The 16,311-nt window shown below is 40.6% G+C and overlaps 1 protein-coding gene across 15 annotated transcripts in view; it reads right to left on the reverse strand.

Annotated features, from left to right (window-relative positions):
- Positions 1 to 16,311, reverse strand: part of ARHGEF9 (Cdc42 guanine nucleotide exchange factor 9) — a 407,314-nt gene that overhangs the window by 72,315 nt on the left and 318,688 nt on the right. For all 15 annotated transcript variants that reach the window (XM_008272701.5, XM_070067439.2, XM_051827736.3 and 12 more), the window contains 2 exons: positions 13,513 to 13,704; positions 3,326 to 3,505 (listed from right to left, as the gene is read on the reverse strand). In XM_008272701.5, the coding sequence (XP_008270923.1) occupies positions 3,326 to 3,505; positions 13,513 to 13,704 (372 nt within the window). The remainder of the gene's footprint in view (positions 1 to 3,325; positions 3,506 to 13,512; positions 13,705 to 16,311) is intronic.

Raw genomic sequence — 16,311 nt, forward strand, 5'->3', positions numbered from 1 at the left:
ACCTACCATGAGACCAAGAATCAACCCTAGGTATTACCAAGAAAAAATAAATACATATATTCTCAAAAAATTTTATACTAGAATGATCACAACAGTGCAAAACCAGAAGCAACATAGATGTTCATTAATTGATACAAGCAGTGATGTGGGTGAAGAGTAGTATTATGTTAATGAAAGAAGTTAAACATTAATGAGTGCTTATTTTTTATTCCACTTATATGACATTCTAGAAAAAGCAAAGTTATAATACCAAAAAAGCAGATCAGTATTTCCCAGGAAGTGAAGGTAGGGGCAGAGATAACAAAGGGAGTGATAGAAATATTCTATATATTGATTAAAATGATGGTTATATACAACTATATATAAACTCATTAAAATACACACTTAAAATTGGTGACTTATTGTATGTAATTTGTACATAAATAAAGCTGTTAAAAATGAAATTGGAAGGGGGGAATGACACCTTAGAATTAATAAAAGGGTAAGCAATCTAATTTGTAAAGACATAATAAAATATAAAAGTGACACCACACTATGATTAGGTGGAGTTTATCCCAGTAATACAGCATTCATTTAATATATGGAAATTAACCAATACAAATTAATCACATTAATAGATTAAAATGTAAAAGCATATGGTCATTTCAATAGATTAGCAGTTATTTTTGTTCCCCAGAGGACATCCGACAGTGTTGACATTTTTGCTTATCACAACTATGGGAGGGAGTGTCTATTAGGTCTCCTGGTGTCTATTAGGTAGAAACTTTGAACGCTGTATATGTAGTATACCTCATATACAGGGAGGCCCTCAGTTGGGAAACATTGGTGTACATTCTACTTCCCCTACTGAATATTATATTTGTAATATAAATAATGTTGCTAGAAGGTACATATGAGGGTACTTCAAAAACTTCAAAGAAAATGGATGCAAAAATTTGAAATCCATGCATACAAAGGGTCACCGAAAGGTTAATGAAAAATGTATATTACTGTGACCAGTGCTATGGCATAGTGGATTAAGTTGAAGCCTGCAGCACTGGCATCCTGGCTGCTCCACTTTCGATCCAGTTCCCTGATAATGTGCTGGGAAAGCAGTGGAAGACAGCTCAAGTGCTTGGGCCCCTAAACCCACGTGTGAAACCTAGAAGAAGCTGCTGGCTCCTGGCTTCAGACTGGCCCAGCTCCAGCTGTTGTGGTCATTTGGGGAGTGAACCAGAGGATGGAAGATCGATCTCTCTCTCTCTCTCTCTCTCTCTAACTTTGCCTTTCAAATAAATAAATAAATCTTAAAAAACAGAATCAGCATTTTTATATTACATATCATTTTATATTATAAAAAGTATAAATTTTAAGATGTTTGAACTAAAATAAACTCATCTTTAAATTCCATTTTCCACAAACTTTCTGAAGTACTCTCATGCATCTGTTTCTTGCTATCATAACCTCCAGTAAGTATCCCCCATATGTTTCTTATCCATCTCCCTAGTGATCAATTCCTAAGTTGCTTCTAATTGTACTCTACCACAAACAACACTGTCATGCAATCAACAGCCTTGTATATGTTCTCTCTGGACTTCTGTGAGAATTACTCTGAGATACACATTTAGGAATGGAACCACTAGGTTATACTCACACTGGGCTTTTATAGTTACTGCACAGAGGCTTTCTGGAATTGCTGAAACAGTTTTCTTTTTTTTAATTTTTGACAGGCAGAGTGGACAGTGTGAGAGAGAGACAGAGAGAAAGGTCTTCCTTTTTGCTGTTGGTTCACCCTCCAATGGCCGCCGTGGCCGGCGCGCTCTGGCCAGCGCATCGCGCTGATCCGAAGGCAGGAGCCAGGTGCTTTTCCTGGCCTCCCATGCGGGTGCAGGGCCCAAGGACTTGGGCCATCCTCCACTGCACTCCCGGGCCATAGCAGAGAGCTGGCCTGGAAGAGGGGCAACCGGGACAGAATCCGGCGCCCCGACCAGGACTAGAACCCGGTGTGCTGGCGCCCCAAGGTGGAGGATTAGCCTATTGAGCCACGGCGCCGGCCTATGAAACAGTTTTCATACCATGCAGGAGGAGGTTACCATATCAGGCCTGAGACTGCTAATCTTTAGAAAGACCAGCTTGACAGGATTCTCATTGGCTGGCATCTTGTAATCGGATCTCAAGAGGGTTCTCCACCATTCTCTGACAAGAGTAAGTTGCTGTGCCTAGACTGCCTGTGGTTTATGGTGAATACCTGCTCTCCTGTGAATCTGGGAATCTGGTAGATGCTAGTAGAGGGTGCCTACATGAGCAGCCTCCTATTGAAACCTTGGACACTGAGTTTCTAATGAGTTTCTCTGGCAGACATGTCATATCTCAATCCTAAAGGAATTTAGTGCATACTATGTTACTCTACTGGGGATGAAGTCTCTTGGAAGTTTGTGCCTTGTTTCCTCTGGACTTCATCCCACATGCCTTTTCCTATTTCTGATTTTGCTTTGGATCCTTTGGCTATAAGAAATCATAGCAAGGACTTTTCCTACCAATCACTGAACATAAGTATAGTCTTATGGACTCCCATAAGCAAAGCAGTTAATTTTCCAAAATGACTTTCTTTTAGGTGCACATTTGTGTATCATTTGAATCCTGTATCATGAGCATATATTACCTCTTTAAAAATAAATACTTCATAAAGGAAAACAAGGTTACCTATGAATGAGACCCAAAAGATATAAAGGAATCATCAAGGTCATACAATGAAACTTTCTCATATTCTAGATGAGGAAGCTGAAGCCCAAAGAGGATAAGGGCCTTGGCCAAAGTTATTCAGATGGTCATTACAGGCACAGGGCATAGTCCTCACTGTCCTGTTTCCTAGTACTCCTGCTGCTAAGCCTATGGTCTCTTCCGCTTGTCATTTCCCCTATCCCACTGATCTCTACTAAATGCCTTGTGGGAGCTTACTTTCTTGCAACCATGGTCCCTCTTATTTCTCAGTTCATGGATATTCTGTGCAATGAATATGTTGAGTCCCCCATCCCAAAACACTGGGATTCATGGAGACTGAATTCAACAGGAACAGAACAAACTGTAGAAAAACTCCTACTGGAAACAGTCTTGAAAGACAAGATAAGAAGGGAATGGTAAAGAAAGAGAATCCCAGGTTAAATCATAACACCTTTCTAAGTCCTCATACCCTGGCCAGAGATTGAGGCTCAAAATCAGAGCCAGAGAGAAACCAATCCCCCACCACAGGACAAAGCAGCTGAACAGAAATAGACAGCTCAGACTTTCCTTCTGTTGTTTCCTAAGGTTTCTTAAAAGCCTCCCCCCAAAGGGGTAAGATGCTTACGTGCTCCAGGAAGCAGGGTCCTATCTCGCTGAGGTGGGGGTCATCATTGTTGTACTGTTTTTCCAGGTCTCTCACAAAGCCCATCTGAAACCTGTAGATGTCCTCAATGTTCCCAAAGATTATCTTCAGTTGCTCATCGCTGAACATGTCCCTTCTCTTTCGGCACTGTTTCAGGTAGCCCTGCAGACAAAGGAAAAGCCAAGAATGAGGCTGTCTCCCACTCTCAGAGGGCTTTACTACTTCCTAAGTACTTGGGAGCCTCATTTCAGTTCCATGAAGTATAGTCATTTCCATTTTTCATATGAGGAGAATGAGGTTTAGAGAAGGGAATCACTCGACCAGTGAGTAACTAGGAATGTTGCAGCTCTAGCAAAGGTCTTCAGAGTGAAAAGGCACCAGAGCATAGGGCTTTCCCCACCATACTCTATGACAAAGAACCCAAAAGTTAAAGGATCATTTTCTGGAAGTTCGTTGAGCACAGTTTCACTCATCTTAGTAGTTGTTGGTTTAGCTAGATCGATTCACATCTCTCAAGTTCTATTCCTTCTAAGACCGATGCAAAAGGTTATAATAATAGTGATCACAATTTGGCAACAGAGGCCAAGTCAGGAAAATTTCCCATTAGGGAACAAGAATTAACAAAATCAAGCATTTATTTAAAAAAAAATTTTATATTTGAAAGTCAGAGTTACAGAGAGGGAAAAGGAGAGAGAGAGGAAGAGGGTGAGGGAGAGGAAAATCTTCCATCTACTGTTTGAATTCCCAAATGGCCTTAACGGCCAGGGCTGGGCCAGGTCTAATCCAAGAGTCTGGAACTCCCTGGGGAACTTACATGTGGGTGCAGGAACTCAAGCACTTGGATCATGTGCTGCTTCTGCAGGCCAATTAGCAGTGAGAAGAATTGGAAGTGGAGCAGCCAGGACTTGAACCAGTGCCCATATAGGATGCCAGCATCAGAGGCAGCAACTTAACCCACTATGCCACAATGCTGGCCACAGTCCAACAATTTCTTAAAGCGAGTTTTTCAGGTATCTAAGGTAGCTGGCCAGGAGAGATCATTTGGATGAACTCAGCCAGCAAGTTCTTCAGTGTCTAGGTGTGGTATTTTTTACAGAGCAGGTGTTCAGGACTCATTTGAGAATAACAGATGACTTAATACAGCTAGCCACTAATTAAAGAGAAGTACAGATGAATATTGATAATATAATGTTTAAAAGCAGAACATAAAGTGGTACATCACTATAATCATAACCCTTTATATATATACATATATATATACACATATATATATAAAATCCCTTTATATGTACATATATATATGGACAGATTTGAAAGTATTATGCAAGAGCACAACAATTCTTTTGTATTTGGTGAATTCTGATTGATTTTGTTCATATTTTTAAACCTTCTCTAATGTTTCTTTTCATTTTCATGATTAAAAATTAGGGAAAAGGGGGCTGGCATCGTGGTATAGCAGATAAAGCCACTGCATGCAATGATGGCATCCATATGAGCCCCGGATGCTCCACTTCCAATCTAGCTTCCTGCTAATGCACCCGTGAAAGTAGCAGAAGATGACCCAAGTGCTTGGGCCCCTGCAACCACATGGGAGACCAGAAGAAACTCCTAGCTCCTGGCTTTGGCCCAGCCCAGTCCTGGCTGTTGTTGTGGCCATTTGGGAAGTGAACCAGCAAATGGAAGACCTTTCTGTCTCTTCTCTCTCTCTGTAACTCTGCCTTTCAAATAGCTAAAATAAATCTTTAAAAATAATTGGGGAGGGGCGGGCATCATGGTGTAGTAGGCTAAGCATCCATCTTTGGCTCTGGCAACCTATATGGGCGCCAACTGGTATTCCAGCTTCTCTTCCAATCCAGTTCTCTGCTAATGGTCTGGGAAAGCAACGAAAGATAGCCTAAGTGCTTGGGCCCCTGACCCCATGTGGGAGACCTGGAAGGAGTTCCTGGCTCCTGGGTTCGGATTGGCCCAGCTCTGGCTGTTGCAGCCATTTGGGGAGTGACCCAGTGAATGGAAGACCTTTCTCTCTGTCTCTCCCTCTGTCTGTCTGTAACTCTGCCTGTCTAATAAATAAATAAAATCTTTTTAAAAAATTGGGGAAAAGTCTTAACCAAAGACTGTAAAGAAAAGAAAATACAGCTTTAAGGTTTCCCTGTGTACACTATTATCAAGGAGGTGTATGTATTTGGGGGTTGGGCAAGGAGGAATATGATGTCTTCTCAAGATAGTCTCAAGCACTAGTATGTAAGACACATAACTGCTTTAAAGAATTACAAATAATATTTAGTAAATGGCCTATCAAGGCAATAAGGGATGGATAGGACCTAAGAATATAAGAGTAGTCAGAAAACCCAAAATGGCACCCTCAATGTTTATGTCATATGTAACTGCTTAGGTTTCTGGGAGAAGAAAAGCCAGGATAGATGACTAGTTCCATGGAGTCTTGCTTTTATTATTTTTTTTTATTCTCTTATTTTAGCTAGCCTAATGATTATCAAATTTTCCATGGTGGTGATGAGCAGAGGTTTGGATAGGGGTCAAATCAATAATTGTCTCTTCTCATTCATTCACTTTTAGAGTTTTTGAGTTTCAGATGTGTTGGCAGTGAAATGTGACTGCCAGAAACCCTAATGCAATTTTAAGTTAGGAAAAGGAAAAAACAGATTGAGAGGCAGAAATAAGAGGGGAAACAGGAAGCAATCACACCACTGCTGGAGAGCAGCATTCAATTCTAAGCTTCTCTTTTCAAGAGCCAAAGGGCTGTGATGCACACACATCTTTGTGTAGATAAATGCTTTTCTTTCTCTCAGACAGATAACTGAGAGTTATAATGCTGAATCGTGGGGTAACTCTGTTTAACTTTTTAGAGAAACTACCAAGCAGCTTTCCAGTGTGGCTGTGCCATTTTACACTCCCACCTGCAATGATTGAAGGTCCTAGTTTCTCCATACCCCCACCAACACTTAGTATTGTCAAATTTTTTATTACAACCTTTTGGTGGTATTTCATATGGTTTCAATTCGTGTCTTCCCAACAATGCTGAACATCAATTCATATGCCTGTTTTTTTTTTTTTTTTGGACAGGCAGAGTTAGACAGTGAGAGATAGACAGAGAGAAAGGTCTTCCCTCCATTGGTTCACTCCCCAAATGGCCACCACGGCCGGTGCACTGCGCTGATCCGAAGCCAGAAGCCAGGTGCCTCCTCCTGGTCTCCCACGTGGGTGCAGGGGCCCAAGCACATGGGCCATCCTCCAGTGCGTTTTTAATATATTTTCTTTGGTGAAATGTCTATTCAAATCTTTTGTAGTTTTCAAATTATGTTGTATATTTTCATATCAGGATGATATACACAAGAGGCTTCAAATATTTCATGGAAATGTATATTATGAAAATCTACCTATGCATTTCAATTTTTTATACCAAAATAAACTTACCTTTTAATTCTAAAAACAAAAGAACCAAAGGGAAGTAAGCAGGGTATGGAGGGGTCTGAAAAGCAACACGATGAAGAATGGTAGAGGGAATCAGTCTGGTTGTCCTGTTGTCAAAGACTCAGGGGATCTCTGAGGGCCTCTCACAAGCGTAGAGGGAGCAGAAGAGATCTGTGGCTCTTACTCTCAGGCATGCTTCAAAAACCCCTAGACTCCATCTAAATGCTAAGAAGTAACAGTGTGCACTATTGCACTAGATGTGAACTGATTCAAGCTTTGCAGGCCACAAGGTAATCACATCAATTACAACTGGAAAGAATCAGCCCTGGCATTGCCATGTTAACAGCCAAGAAAGGTTGTTCATGCATTTAACAACTTCGTTTCTGAATTCACAAGGGCTGATCTACAAGTTGAGATCTATTGCACTGATATCAAAGTAGTGCTTTGACATGGGATATAAACCATATTGAAGATTTGCAGAGAAGATCCCAAAAAATGGTGGGAAACAGTATGGCTCAAAGAGCTGCTGGATCATCTAGGATTTGGAAAAACCTTTTTAGGGAAGGTCCTCCCAAGTCTAGATGCCAGTTGTCTCCATCTCTAAAATGAACACAGCAGAAAAGATTTCCATATCCTCTTTCAGTTCTGATGCTTTAGGAGCTTCATATTGATTATTAAATATTTAGTCATTTTTATTATTTATTTTAAAGGCTGAGAGAAAGACCAATCTATTCACTGATTCACTCAACAAATGCCCCAACAGCAAGGGTCAGAGCAGGTCAAATTCAGAAGCCAGGAAGTTCACCTCCCACATGACTGGCAGGGATTCCAACACTTGAACTATCATCTGGTGCTTCCAAGGTGCAATAGTAGGAACTTGGATCAGAAGTGGAAGCGAAACACAATCCTAGGCACACTGATATAGGATGGGGGTGTTCCAAGCAGCAGCTTAAGCCACTGCACCAAAATATCATATATATACATATAGATAGATATAGCCTAAAGCCTGAAGCCTGACATGAGACTTGACAAACATCTTGAAGAGTATTTAAAGAAAATTAGACTCTTATCATCTTTATGGATGATGACCACAGTTATCTTATTTACCATTGTATCATCAGAATTTATTTGAATACCAGGTACAAAGTAGAAACTCAATAAATATTGGTTGAATAAATGCAAAATGACTAGTTCTTCCCAGAATAATGATGGCCAAAGGTAATTAAGGAGCAGACTGTTCAAACTGGTGATTTTCTTTCCCTTCCTCCTTCCCCTTTTTGAGAAGGGAAACTCTTCAAATGAAATAAAACCATTAAAGGAGACAGGAAGAAGATATTTCTGACATGAAAAACTGACAATGAATTAATTACTGGAATATATAAGGAACTCTGATAAATCATTAAGAAAAATATGAGAGACTGGAGGAAAATGAGCAAAGAAAGGATAGGAATAGGGCCTGGAGTGTCTTGGTGGTATGGATAGGTAGGGACTAGGGCAGGTATAAATCCCTGGGCTGGCCACTCATTGGCTACTTTTAATATAATATATCATAAAAATATTACTATTTTATACAAAGTGTTCATTCTCTGTGTGTGTCAATATGTAAAGACATTTGGGAAGTACTGGGTTAGGCAATTCTCAGAAAGGAGAAACCCAAATGGCTAATAAGTTTGAAATTCCAAGCTTAAATATATCAACGGGAAATGGCTTGAAGCTACGGCATAATAAACCTGGTACGATTTAAGGAAGCATTTCTTGATGGTGAAGGACATCAGACAAAAATAAAGATGACTGAGGGAAATGAGGCCAGCTTCACTGGAGACATCTGATTACAGAATTTGTTTCACATGTAGGGGATAACTGAGTTTATTTGCTTCAAGAGAGACCGACAAGACATCTTTATAAGGCATGTTTAGTTCTGCTTGCCTTGTGTCTCAGTTTCCTTGATTACAATATGAGTATTCCCAGTATTACAAGAGGCATGCCCATAATCAGTCAAGGTGATCTAGAACTAAACCAAGCGTAATTTTTATATGACTGAGTTTAGAAAGAAGAATGTGGTCTTCTTCAGAGAACTCATTTAAAAAGGCCTGTTCTCTTACTAATCTCACTGAATCACTTTCTTTTCTACTTCCTCATCTGTAAAACGAGGATGCTGTGATTTAAGTGATCACAAAGGAGTTTCTGCTTCCACGAGTAAAAAAAGTTTCTCTAATAGATAGTATGAGGGTTTTTTTTTTTTCTATATTAAATACAGTGTCCCCTTCAACAAGTACAAGAGTGGGAAGTGTTTAGATATCTCCCTTAACCTTCAGAAAAAATAGATAATGTCATGTTAACACATTCACAGTTGAGTAAGATGTGCCGCCATTGGCAATAAGGAGGAAGAGGCAGAAAATGAAGAGGTAACTTGGCTCACTATCATAGTTTTCTCTACTGAGGACATATCTACATTTTACGGAACCAAAAAGCCAGATGTCATTTAAACAGCATCTGCTCCAATTTGCTCATTATAAAGATGCAGAAACAAGGCCCAGTGTGGAAAAAAAATCACCTGAGGTTCTCCAGCAAGTGACCCAGGTGGAACTCCCAATTCTGAGTCTGATAGTTTTTCTGATAAGTCATTTGTTTATAACAGCTTTTAGTTTACAGGTGACACACCCTAGGCAGCTAGACAGAGCTTCTCTAATCCTCTCTGACATCTGTAGTTGTGGGACAGCACAGAAAGATAGCTCCCAATAGATCTTAAGAAAGATCTTTGATTGAGTTGTCTGGACTGGGCAAGTTCTCAAAGTAGATTCAAAGTAGAAGTTTCAACTTCTGGAAAGAGGTACACTTGCACAGCTTTCTTGAACCTGTGCCCTGTGGGGAAAGGCAAAGATGTTTGGAAATTGGGAATAGATCATCTAAGACTGAAGTACTCACACTTGGCCAGTGCCTAGGAACTCTGGGAAAATACTTTTACTTCTAAGAGACTCAATCTACTTATGTAGAAAATAGGAATAACAATAACAACCTTTGTTTTAATTGAAGATAAAGTGGAACACAATGTGAATGTACTTTGTCAAGCAAACTAGTACACGAACATGAACAATTATATTTCATGGGGCCTGCGTGGTTGCGTAGTAGGTTAATCCTCCACCTGCAGCGCCGGCATCCCATATGGGCACCAGTGCTAGTCCTGGCTGCTCCTCTTCCAATCCAGCTCTCTGCTATGGCCTGGGAAAGCAGTGGAAGATGGCCCAAGTCCTTGGGCCCTTATACCTGCGTGGGAGACTGGGAAGAAGCACCTGGCTCCTGGCTTCAGATCGGCGCAGCTCCAGCCATCGTGGCCATTTGGGGAATGAACCAATGGACAGAATAGCTTTCTCTCTGTCTCTCCCTCTCACTGTCTGTAACTCTACCTCTCATGTAGATAAATACAATCTTTTAAAAAGTTATATTTCATTTATAAATTTAAGTATCATTTATTGAGCATCTACTATGTGCCAGGCACTGTGCTGGGGAAATGAATTAGTAAAACCAACAGATGAAAACCCTTGCTCCTTAAGAAATTTGCATTTTAGTAGGAGAGCTAAACAATAACTAAAATGTATAAGTAAAATATGTTAGATAGTGATAGGTGTAATGAAGAAAAATAAGGCAGGAAAGGGGGAAAGGTACTGCAAGGTCACAATTTTAAATAAAATAGTCAGGAAAGTCTCAAGGGGATAATATTTGAGTAAAGACTCAAAGGAGGTGAGGAAGGGGGCTACATAGAAATCTGGAGGATGATTGCTCCAGGCAGAGAGAAGAATCAGAGCAAAAATTCTGAGGTGGGAACACGTCAGGCACATTGAGAGAATAGCAGGCCAGTGTGGCTGGTGTAGTGAGTGCATGGGTAAAAGGAGCAAGAGATGAAGTCACAGAGGTAATGAGAGATTGGCCATACAGAGCCTTATAAGTAATAGAATTTTGGTTTTTACTTCAGAAGATGGTGAGCCAGTGGAAAGTTTTTAGCAGAGGAATGGTATGACTTGACTCAGGTCTTGATATCTTCCCTTGGCTATCAAGTGGAGAACAGACTGCACTTACTTTTATTTCAGGCCCCTATGACACTGTAATACATCTATCATTTTGGAGTAATGCTTCTCAAACTTGAATATATGTTGTACATCAATTGGGAATCTTATTAAGATATAGAATCTGATTCAGTAGGTCTGGGTTAGAGCCAAAAATGCTATATTCCTGACAAGTTCCCAGGTGACACAGATGCCAGTGGTCTAGAGTATAACATTTTGAGCATAGGAGCTATGCCCAGGACCTGGTATGGAGTTGAATGTCACTGAAAGTTCGCTGTATAAATGACATTTTGATAGCTTGATATCCAACATCATATAGCACATTCTAGAGGAGAATTTTGTTTTTAAATATCAGACATTTGTGGAAAGAAGGGAATAAGAAAATGATATGGATGAGTAGACAGAGAAAGGAAAGGGAAACTCTCTTCTCCTAAATACTTATAGGTTATTACAATTTTATATTTACTTAATTTCCCCAGTAACCTTAAGATGTTTGTATAATGAAGTCCATTGGACAAATGAGAAGATTGAAGGTCAGAGGGCTAAGGGATGTCTTCAAGGTTACAGGTTAATTAGTGACTAGTTAGTATGTGAAAGCCAGCACTCCATGTCCCCAGTGCTCATGTTCTTTCCACTACATCTTACTGTCTCATGAAGGATGACCCAGAAAGGGTAAGAAAAAGAGTTAAGGTGAAGAAAGTTAAGGGCCCCAGTCCTTGGCCTTGGTCTTTTTAGATCTATACTGTACAATGTGGCTGTCACTAGTCACATGTAATTAATTAAATTTAAATAAAATTTAATTTTCATTTCTCAGTCATACTAGCCATATTTCAAGTGCTCAACAGCCACAAATGTCTGGTTAGTGGCTTACTGCATTAGAAAGTGAAGACAGAGAACATTTTCATCACTGCAGAAAGTTCTACTGTCAGCACTGTCCTAGAGAAATGACCCTAAATGGCCTCCAGGTTAGGGGATAGAAAATAGGACATGACCCCTCCTCTAATGGGAAACTGAACAAAAAAGATTCAAACGCTATAACTAGTGCTCACAGTATTTTTTTACACTTTGTGTTTCTGCGTGGGTACAAACTGTTGAAATCCTTACTTAATTTATACTAAATTGACCTTCTGTATATAAAGATAATTGAAAATGAATCTTGAGGCTGGCGCCGCGGCTCAATAGGCTAACCCTCCACCTAGCGGCGCCAGCACACCAGGTTCTAGTCCCGGTCGGGGCGCCGGATTCTGTCCTGGTTGCCCCTCTTCCAGGCCAGCTCTCTGCTATGGCCCAGGGAAGGCAGTAGAGGATGGCCCAAGTGCTTGGGCCCTGCACCCCATGGGAGACCAGGAGAAGCACCTGGCTCCTGCCATCGGATCAGCGCAGTGTGCCGGCCGCAGCGCGCCAGCCATGGTGGCCATTGGAGGGTGAACCAACGGCAAAAAGGAAGACCTTTCTCTCTGTCTCTCTCTCTCACTATCCACTCTACCTGTCAAAAAAAAAAAAAAGAAAGAAAGAAAGAAAGAAAGAAAGAAAATGAATCTTGATGTGAATTGAATGGGAGAGGGAGCGGGAAATGGGAGATGGGAGGGGTGCGGGTGGGAGATGGGAGCGGTGCGGGTGGGAGAGAAGTTATGGGGGGAAAAGCCATTGTAATCCATAAACTGTACTTTAGAAATTTATATTCATTAACTAAAAGTTAAAAAAAAAGAAAAATTTTCTCTAGATCAAGAAGAAAGCTGTAACTGGGAGTGTGTGTGTGTTTGTGTGTGTCTTAAAAATATCCTTTTCTCCATTTCTCACTGGTTTCCTCTTACTGTTTAGTAAAACAACCTTTGAAAATGCCAACTTGCTTCTACTGAGCTCAAGAGAGTGTGAGAATAAAAGTCCTCACTTCCACTTAGTACTGAGAAGGAAGAGAATGGTGTTAGAGAATATAGAAACACAACCCTGGAGTGTGGGAGTATAGGGGCACAGTAAAATGACATACTTCAGGGAAATACTGAAGAAGTCACGGCTTGTCCATACAATGTTTATTTGATGTAGATTTCTTTCCACAAGCTCTTCTTTGCTCAAGCCTACAACCAGTGTTCTCCAAGTGAGACAGGACTAGCAGCAGCAGTTATCACCAGGGATGCTCATTAAGCTTAGAGATGCTTATGCCTTAGCTCAGACTCATAATTCTCAACTTGAATGGCAGGGGTGAGGGGGCTGGAATCTATGTTTAACAAACTCCCCCAAGAGACTCTGGTGAATGTTCAAGTCTATGAATCATTGTCTTGAAGAGAGATGTGTTTTGTTTTAATGAGTAAGGTTATTAGGCTCTTACATGGAGTAGCAGCAAGTGGATTAAAAACCAAGAGAATAAAGACAGAGATTTAGGTGAGAGAAGGACAGAAAGACAGAGATGGGAGAGAGTGGAGAGATAAACAAGAGAGAAAATGACTGATAATAGAATAAGAGAGACAGAGAAAAGGTGAGAAACAGAGTGATTGAGAAATCCAAAAATTTCTAAGGATTCTATTCACTCCATTGAATAGCATCTGGAAAGCCAGTTCAGTTACCCTTTCCTGTTTCCTGTCCTTGGGACTGTCACAGGCACAGCCCAGGAGAGATGTCATTTCTTCATGGAAGTGCCCTCCACCCCACCCTGCATGCCCCCAAATGCACTACCACGACTACCTCACAAATGTCCTTGAGGTGCTTGATGTAGTGACGCTCAGTGCTCATGATTTCATTGATGACGTTGGCCCGCATCTGGTCCCGGTTCTGTAGTGGCCGGCCCAGACAAAGGCAGTCTGAGTTGGGGTCCAGGTGCCCATTCTGTACATCACTGGGCCCTTCCTCCACCCCATCCTCCTGGTTCACCCAGAGCTGTGGAAGTACACACAAAAAAGAATGGGTTAGCCACCTTAGGAGTTTCCAGCCAAGTAGAAAAAAGGATAAATTAAAATTCAGAGATTCTTTATCCCAAGGCCCCTGCAAAAAGAATGCAATATTTGCTCTAGGGTGATTTGTAACCTTGTGCATGTGTATATCTCTCTGATTTCTGGTGCCGTAACTGTAAAACGGAGGATGGAGCAGAGGTTGGGGAGATATCTAAATCGTATCTGAGTACCTTTGTGTCTAAAAGGTCTCAGAAGAGGGAGAAGTGATGGCAAGCAGAATTTCTTCATACTGTAGAAAATCTAAGTATCACAGCTGGATCAAGAAAAAAAAAAGATTAAGCTAAACATCTTCAGAGTCACAGGTGAATTATTGTCCAAATGCAGAATTTTAGTGTCCATGAGCATGAATACCAAAGCTGGATGCTAGAGTGGAATACAGGCTCAAACCAAGGGCTTTTTAGTACTGCTTTCCACCAAAGGATATACAAATAATCATCAAAATTGGACTGTGAACTTCCTTGGATATACAAAGATTTCTACCTCCTCAAAGTTACAGTGGAAATGGCAGAATATTTCTCCACTTGCTGGGCACTTATTACCACCATCCACTGTGCTAAGAACTTTTAATACCTACAGGTAACAAGGGGATTTCAAAGTTCATGGAGGAGCCAGTGTTTGTGGTGCAGTAGGTTAAGTCGCCAACTGCAATGCCAGCATCCCATATGGGCACTCATTCGAGTCCTGGCTGTTCCACTTCTGGTCCAGCTCCCTGATAATGTGCTTGGGAAAGCAGTGGAGGATGGCCCAGGTGCTTGGGGCCCTGCATCCACGTGGGAGACCTGGAAGAATCTCCTGGCTCTTGGCTTTGGATTGGCTTAGCTCCAGCCGTTGTGGCCTTTTGGGGAGTGAACCAGCGAATGGAAGACCTCTCTCTCTCTCTCTCTCTCCCTCTCCCTCTCTGTAACTCTTTCAAATAAATAAAATAAAAAAGTTTATGGAAAATAAAATTAAAATATAACAACTTTGGCACAAAAAATTGAGATCCATGCATATGAGTAGTTTTCAAAATGCATATTTAAAAAAACTATGGATGAACTTTGATTTTTTGCAAAAAAGTCTTTTAATTCTATTTTCCAAAATTTTTTAAATTAAAAAAAACAGGATTAATGTATGTAATACCCGTACATTTTTATGGAGCACATTACAAATTTCAACACATAAGCACGTGATTAACCTTTCTATTTCCTTATCTTTTCTATGTGTTTGAAGCCTATGAGCTACAAATTACCTCATATTACCACCAATTTACAGATGAGAGTAACAGAGTAGTTAAGACATTTGTCCCTAGTCTCACACATAGGAAACAGAGGAACGGGGATAGAAGCCAGGCTGTCTGACTCTAGAAACTACACTCTTAACCTCTGTGCCAGTACCTTGGTGATTTGGGCTCTAAGGCAGACAGGAAAACAGAAGAAAAGAGCTTAGACCAAGGTGAGCTAAGAATTATTGAAATCATCAGATATGGATACAGTTAAGATTACTGATTAAGTCATGAAGGCAGAGGGAGGCTGAAGACACCTTTCGGAGGAAGTTGGGTGAAGGTGTTTCTGGATCTTAGAGGACTTCACTTGAATCAAGGAGATGGCCCATTTTACCCCTGTCCTAGGAAAGGGGAAAATTATGGGGGTAGGTAGAAAATAAGAGTGGGCCCCCCTAGGCAGAGTAGCAGTTTTAATCAATTATCTTTATTTCTGCATTCTACCCCCTAGCTTTTTCCACATTTCTGCCTCAAGATCAAGCAATGAAATGAAATCCTACAGACATTTTGGAGATACCTCAGAAATCTGAATACAGCGCTACCATACGACCCATCAATCCCACTCCTTGGAATTTACCCAAAGGAAATGAAATCAGCAAATAAAAGAGACATCTGCACCTCTATGTTTATTGCAGCTCAATTCACAACAGCCAAGACATGGAATCAACCTAAATGCCATCAACAGAAGACTGGTTAAAGAAACTATGGGATATGTACTCTATGGAATACTACACAGCAGTTAAAAAAATCCGGTCATTTAAAGCTAAATGGATGAATCTGGAAAATATCATACTTAGTGAAATAAGCCAGTTCCAAAGGGACAAATATATGTTCTCCCTGATCGGTGACAACTAACAGAGCACCTAAAAGGAAACCTGTAGAAGTGAAACAGACACTATGAGAAGCAATTACTTGAACAGCCCTTGTCTTGACTGTCAAGGAACACTTTATTATTTCACTTTATCTATTTTTTTATTCTTTTTTTTTCTTCTCCACTTAATACCATTGGCTGAACTCCTTACTTAACATAGAATTAATCATAAATGTATTAAGTCAATTGAAAATAGATCCCAGTTAAAAATAAGAGTGGGAATGAGAGAGGGAGGGAGCTATACAGAACACCACACATTCCCACAGACCTACCCCTAAGGGTGAAGCTAAAAACTTGCCATAGGACTCCAAATCCCATTTAGCAGGGTGGCACTAATCCCATCTTATATGATAAAGTGATCATATTAAGTATGAAACTGATCATATACATAGGACCATCAGTCA

Source organism: Oryctolagus cuniculus, chromosome X (assembly GCF_051225735.1).
Source record: "Oryctolagus cuniculus isolate XC-2025 breed Fujian yellow rabbit chromosome X, ASM5122573v1, whole genome shotgun sequence".
Classification (NCBI taxonomy): Eukaryota; Metazoa; Chordata; class Mammalia; order Lagomorpha; family Leporidae; genus Oryctolagus; species Oryctolagus cuniculus.